The 7187-nt window shown below is 45.3% G+C and overlaps 1 protein-coding gene across 1 annotated transcript in view; it reads left to right on the top strand.

Annotated features, from left to right (window-relative positions):
- The first annotated feature begins 3829 nt into the window (after nucleotides 1-3829).
- The window catches only part of LOC130532881 (thrombospondin type-1 domain-containing protein 7A), a 28587-nt gene continuing 25229 nt past the window's right edge, over nucleotides 3830-7187 (top strand). The window contains exons 1-3 of the mRNA XM_057045800.1: nucleotides 3830-4010; nucleotides 4970-5040; nucleotides 5116-6799. Of these exons, the coding sequence (XP_056901780.1) occupies nucleotides 6649-6799 (151 nt within the window). The 5' untranslated portion in view covers nucleotides 3830-4010; nucleotides 4970-5040; nucleotides 5116-6648. The remainder of the gene's footprint in view (nucleotides 4011-4969; nucleotides 5041-5115; nucleotides 6800-7187) is intronic.

Here is a 7187-nt window from a genome sequence, read left to right as displayed (position 1 = left end):
TGACTGTGGAAGCGCGAGTCACTTTTCAACTAGGGCACCCCCCCCCACCATGAAACACCGTATCACGCAGGACTCTGGTGTTGACAGATGCCTCCCTCAGGGGCTGGGGTGCAGTTTGGAAAGGCAAGACAGTACATGGCAAATGGAATTCCCATGCAGTGGTGAACACATAAATGTGCTGGAGGTCAGAGCTGTCCATCTGCCACTATTAGAACTTCTCCTGCTCATCTGGAACAGGCACCTGTTGGTAGGGACAGACCACATATCAGTGGTAATCCTTACAGGCCCCTTTAAAGTCCTGTTGACAGCACCGAAGTGGCCGGGGAGATGGTGGTTCCCTATTCTCATTCACCTGCTTCACGAGCCCCTTCAGCCTCTTCCAGTCAAAGCAGATCTCCTGTCTCAGGTGGAAGGGTAGATCTGCCAGTCAAACCAGACAATGCTATGACTGTGGACATGGCTGCTCCTCAGTCGTTCCCTCTAGAGTTGGAGGAGGCAGTTGTACAAACCATGTACAGGCCAGGGCCCCGTCTACCTGTAACTGCTACAGCCACCAGTGGAACGTATTCTCAGGATGGTGTCACAACAAACAGCTGGTCCCTTCCTCATTTGCATTTTAAGCTTCCTTCAATCAGTTCTAGATGCCAGGAGAGCATCCAGTAATATTGACATCTATGCAGCAGCCCTCTTGGATTTTAATCAGCTAGCTGATGTACAAACTGTTGGAGGGCACCCTTTGTTCTTCATAAGTGGAGCATGTCGCCTTTGACCTGGCAGGAGACTAAGAGCTCCATCTTGGGACCTGAGAATGGGGGCTTTTTCTCACCCAGGCCCCATATGAGCCACTGGACTCTGGACCTCAAGTTTCTCACACAGAAAACTGTTCCTCCTGACAGTTTGCTCTGCCTAGTGGGTCAGTGAGTTACATGCTCTATCTGTCAGGAAGCAGTGTCTCAGAAGGCTGATTTGTCTCTGGCCTGTGTGAGCTCTAACAGTCCATCTGGATCATACTCAGTTCCTGAGACACACATTTGCAGTTGCTGTAGAGAGTAGCAGGCGGATGATCCTGCGCCCAAAGGATACCTGGTGCATTTGGTAGTTGACACCATTTGTCAGGCCTATGCCAGCCTGAGTCTCCCCATTGCAGGTGAAATAAAAGTACGGCCATCTCATGGGCTGCCATCAGAGGGGTCTCTGTGGCAGAGACCTGTTCCGGTGGACTACACCGTGCAGGACTCAGCAGTGCTCTTGGTGCCTGGAGGCATGGCAATGGGACTAGGGACTTCCTGGTGGCCAGAATTCCAATGTCTGGTATTAAAACTGTGTTATTGATGATTTAGGTAGGAACACGAGACCCCAGCATGAGAGCCTGACATCCTTCTACCCAGAAAGGGAACCGTGGTTCTGATCCTGCTCCACAGGGCTTTTCCTGCTTTTGGGAACCAATACAGAAGATGCTGAGGGAGAACTGATTTATAGTATTTCTACAATAATGTGAAATTCATAAACCATATTAAGACAAAAGTTCTAATTTGTAAAAAAAAAAAAACAATTGTCTCAAAATTTGCAGTTTGAGTAAAATTACTCCTGTCTTTGTTTTTTCCAGCTACGCAGTTGCACATCACTATAAAAAAAAGAATTACAGATACCAAGTTTTTATAATTGGTTTGTTGATTTCAAATTCATTTGTCTTTAAATTAGAAGCTTATTCAGTGCTTTTACTTTAAGTAAAACAAATAAATATGTCAAATGCGTAATTCTGTAATTTATGCTGATAGAATAATTTGATTTATTTGAATCATTTCTGAAACAGTTTTCTGTCATCAACCTTCTATAGCTGATCCAAAAATCAAATATTCGATCTGAAACCTTTGCAATATCATTATATATATATTTTTTCAAAGGAAAGGAAAATACACAAGAAATTATCAGTCCAGTCATTTATGTCTAAAGTAAAGTCTTCAAGTTCATCCAGCAGAGTTAAAGTGATACCTGCTGCTAAAATGTTTAGTAACATTGAAACTAGCGTGTAGATTTAAAGGGCCCGAGTTGGAGAACTATTATCCTAATGTCATGTGCGCCACCGTGTGGACTTACTATATATTACACTCGACTATTTCTGGAACGTCCTCCGTGTTCTATGATCAAGGAATTATATAATGGCAAACTTATTTTAATTTATTCTTCACTGAATCTGAAGTTGGGATGAGGGTTTTCATGTCCCAGTAAGATCTGTTTATTTCATGAAACCAGCTCAGACTGCAGAGCATCAGAAGGACTGTGAGATGTGATGGAATTCCATCCCTTTGAGCAACTCTGTAAAATATTCTCTGAAAAGATTTCACCTCTGCTTAGTTTCTGGATATGTTTGTGGTATTAAACAGAAATGTGACGGAATGATGTTCCATGTATTGCTTTTGGTCAATATTAATGAGAATTTATTGTTTACATCTTTCAGAAGTGAACAACAAATCCACAATAAATGGTGACTCGTCTGACAAATTAGGGTTAAAAATGTTTTTTGTATTCCTGCTATAAAGTCTTCTGTGAATATTATCAGCATTCTTTGGTTATTTCCCAGATTAGTGATGCAGTCCTGGCTCACACAGTTTCAGGCTCCGAGGACTCTTCCTCCCTCATCTCCCTCTGCCAGTGTGTCTCTCTGCATACTGGAAGTGTCACTACAGAAGTTAAAGCCACCTGAAGACCCCAGTAATGACTGGGTTTGTGGGTTTGGGTTGCATTATGAGGGCAGAGCTGTAACTGGGCTGATTGAGACCAGATTTTGCCATCTTTAATCTGTGCTGAAATGTCACTCTTCTTTCTTACTGTTGAACCAGCCTGAGCCTTGTAACAAGGAACCCTCAAATCTTCAAGGACAGCAGATCCAGATTCAGGAGTTCCCGATGATGCATCAGTGATTAAAGTTAGAGTAGTGGAGTTGTGATTAATGTGTGAATTAGTGATTCTGCCTGGTTTTACCCAGGCTGAGGCAGAGAAAAAGAACCAGCTTCTCTGATCTTTCAGAAGCTGCTCCACAGATTGTCCGCTCTTTTATGGAGGGGCTGCAATGTGTTGTCCATGCTCCTCACTGGAGACCATCTGAGAGCTTAGCCAGCTTCCATCCTCCATCTTAACGTTCACCAGCCTGGGCTGGATGGTGTTGAAGGCAGTGGAGAAGTCACAAAAAGGTGATGTGGCTGGTGCTGGTGGGTCTGTCCAGTGCAGCAGAGGAAGTGTTCTGCAGCTGACTGGTGATGCTGTCACCCTCATGGGCCTGAGAGGCAAACTGCCGTCTGGACCAGCTTCTTTGTGTCCTCCAGGATGTGTCAGGAGAGCACATCATCACCAAATGCCAAGGTCGATAAATGGGTCAGTAATTGGAATCAAATGTAATCCAATTTATCATCTAGGGAGCAAATTTGTAGAGCAGGTTGGATGGGAGAGCCAGCCAATTTGGTTTTAGCTTGGAACAAAGTCCAGGACAGCTAAACCAGTGGGGTTAATCCAGTTAAGCAATCGAGTCTAAATTAAGTTTAATGTGGTGTTCTAACTTTTGTTCCATATGTGGGAGCATGGAGTTCATGCGCTGCCGATCACCTTAATTGTTCGGGCAGTTGCAGCTGTGGCGTTCCCCTTAAAAGGAGACTGTGCTGCACTGGCTGCTCTTGTTGTCGAGCTTTTGGGTGCCACGCCACAGTTTACTTGGTCCTCCTCATTTGATTGCTGTGCGGTCGGGCTGTGCTATCCCATGCGCACCTGGGTCATCAGAGCTGGGGAGCCGTGGGTGTCTTTGGTTCGTCGGCTGTTTGGCCCTGCTAAGGGGAACGCTGTGGTGGCTCGGTGTGCGTCTCCATTTTAGAGATTTCTTTCCCTTACCTGACGAAATTGTTACAGGTGCCGGCTCTCGTGCGCTTTCCTCCCGTTGCCGTTGGCCGGCTGCTGTTTTGCCCTCCGCATCGCGTGTATCGCGTATGCTCCCGACTGTCACTCCTGTCTACCTCTGCGAGGTATCATCGTGTGGGGTCCAATCTAAAGTGCGAGTGTGTGAGTGAACTGCGCCTCTAGGAGGACTAGGATTGCCTTTATTTTGGGTTTAATGTTTTGTTGCGGGGGTTATTTTGCATGTTTATTTGGGGTTCATTTGTGATTATTGTTTGTGTGGGTTATTTTGCATGTTTATTTGGGTTTGACTAAGTGTGCTTTTTGCTCGTGTGGGTTATTTTTGCATGTTATTTGGATTTGATTAATTGTGTTATTTGTGTGCTGTGTGGGTTATTTTTGTATGTTTATTTGGGTTCTATTATTGTGTACGTTTTCTGTTATTTTCTAAGTGGTGCCGATCCTACCCTGTGGGGTGCAGGTGTTTTAAAGATAATTGTAAAATCTTGAATATGAACTTAATATCTGCACGTTGAGTGTGTGTGTGAATGGGTGTGTGAGAGTATTTTAGCAATTGTTGTTAGCGGATATCCGGAAATAAAGGTATTAATTTTGCACATTGGACCAGTCTCTTATCCTCATTAGAAAACACTTGTGCGGCCTTGATAATTCTCCAGGTGGAATTCCTGGGGTGGCGTTGTCGACTTAGAAAGGAGATATTCTGGGCCCCGCCACACATAGTTACAGGATGCATTTTAAACTGGAAGCACTGTTGCTTTGACCCTTTCAATGGGAAAGGTGTCATTCATCTGCTTATGATATCTGCTGACCTAGTGGAGCTCTGCGGAACGCTCCTTCTGGGTTTGGGTCACCAACATCTGACGTCATTCCTACAGGATTAACTTCCAGACTGGACTACATAAATCTAAAAAAAAAAAAAACCACACTTTTCATCCCTTTAAAAACACTTTCAAACCTCTGTTCAACAAAGCATTTACTGACTGACAAAATTACAGAATATTTGGAGGAAACATGTCTGTCATGTTCATGTTTTAAACTGAAATCTTGACTGTATGGGTCTTAACAGGGTCTCAGCAGCTGTTCCAGCCCTGCTGCTGCTCCAAAAGGAAACTCTTAGCCCATCCTAGCAGCTTACAGGTATTGTGATAATGCTGGGATGTGTTAGTGCTTCTACTATGTTCCAGGTTTGCATTTACAGTTGGTGTCTTTCAGATGTCATTTCCTGAGCTCCTCATCGGTGATGATGAAGATTAGCACATCGTTTGGTGGAAATGCTTCAGTCAGCTGCTGAAAATGCTGATGGTGCAACCTGAAAGATGGAAGCACAGATTCAACAACATCCTGTTTTCAGTTTTATTCGGACAGGTCAACCTCAGAAACCTAAACATGTGTTTGTCAGTGAAATAACATCCGTATTTATGTTTAATGTCTGATAAAGTATCTGATTCTCTCGCACCAGTCTCTGGGGTTGTGGGACAGTCCTTGAGGGCCTCTTCAGTGGGGTCAGAGAAGCAACTCTGCAGTAGATGTCCTGGTGGTGGCAGTATGAGGGCATCAATTTCTTCTGGGTCGAAGCCACGTCAACAGTGGACAGTGTCTCAGTCGGTCCTGTGATAGCTGCTGGTAACAAGGACAGTGAGGACCACCAGCACCTGCTGGGGCATTGAAATCTCTAAGCAAGTCTCTTTGTTTTGGACTTAAGCGCCTCGTAGAAGCCATCCTAGGTGTCCTTGATGTAGGAGCGTAAATGCTCAGGATGTTCAGTGGCCCTGAGGAGGTTGAACAGGACACCAACCCTTTGGATGGTGGTCCAGGACAGCGAAGAGTTTCTCATTTCAAAAGCACCATGAAGTCTTGGTTCCTCCAGTTGCTTCCTCTGCCAGGAGATGGCGTTGTTGTGTTCTCTGAGGCTGCAGTTTAACAGGTGTCTCCTTCCATGTTGAGGTTAAGCCCCTTAAACTCACAGTTGATGATTGCTGTCCTTCTGGAGACGCCCTGGCTAATATCTTTGGAGACCACAGGATTGATTGTCCTGATATTGAAGCTTGCTGGCCTGTAGATGGGTACCTTTGAGAGCTCTTTATCTGTTCAGCTCCAAACCCCCATTTGGAACAGAGAGCTTATTGGCTTTCTTGATCTCTTCATTTCACATTTTCAATCACAAAACTCTCTTTGGTGTTTTGTCCACCTTCACACCCCCACTTTGTATTAAGCCGTGTTTGGATTATTTCTTGGATTTGGGGGTGGGGAGGGGGTGGCCTGTAAGAAAGACAATGTTTAAAAAGGGCAAAATTGGAAACAAGTGAGAGTTGAGTAGAACAGAGGAGAGATGGAGAGACACAAGATGGAAGGAGAGAAGAGTGGCACAGAGAAGGGAGGAAACAACAGTGTGAGGAGAGAGAGAGAGAGAGGGCAGTTGGCAGAAAGGGAGGGGGTGAAGCAAACAAGACTGCAGACACATAGTGACAGACGCCACAGTGAGAGGACGGAGGGAGAGACGACTGTGCTGCTGGGAGACAGGAGGAGAGCCACGGCACCGTCCAACCGCTCCTCCATCGCCGGCAGCCTCCCTTTGGAGCCATCGGCCCAGGAAACTAACATCTCTGGGCTCCTCTACAACTCCTGCAGGACCAATGCAGGACGGTACTAAACTGCAGCACACTGCACTCACCGGGGCTCCTTCATCTCCTGCTCTACCTTTTTTTGACCTGACCTGAGTGGATCTACTTCTCCGTGTGGTTCGGCATGGGTCTATGGAGGAGGGGTGCCAACGGGACCCACCTACTAGGGACAGAGGGGAGCTGGAACCTTTTGGTGCCGTTGCTGCTGTTCTGGATTATCTGGAAGATTCATGCACAGATAGACGATGAGAAGTCTGTCTACCTCTGGCAAACAGGTACTTGAAGCACCAATTAACGATCGTATATGATATCATGAAAATAAAACATGATATCAGCATCATTTAAAAACTTCCAAAAGCCTATATTTGAGAGCCTGTCCATGATTCTCCATTAAAAAAGTCTCTTTTGTACTTGTACAGTTGTAGTTTTTCTTTATCTCTGCACATCATCTGGAATCAAGTACAAATCTGTACAAGGTCGAGTGTCTCGGTTGGGAGGTCTTCCCTCATCTCTGTGGATCTCTTGATTTAATCATCCCTGCCAGAAACCTTGGAAGTCAAGGCCCTATTTGTCCCCCCTCCCTGCACCTGACCTTATTTGACATATCCCATGTCTTGCCTGTGGTCATGCATCTTTAAAGAGGATGTAGTTGAGTAAGGAGAT

Source organism: Takifugu flavidus, chromosome 10 (genome assembly GCF_003711565.1).
Source record: "Takifugu flavidus isolate HTHZ2018 chromosome 10, ASM371156v2, whole genome shotgun sequence".
NCBI lineage: Eukaryota > Metazoa > Chordata > Actinopteri > Tetraodontiformes > Tetraodontidae > Takifugu > Takifugu flavidus.
The sequence above is the reverse complement of the archived record's forward strand: the minus strand, read 5'-3'. Positions and strand labels throughout refer to the sequence as shown.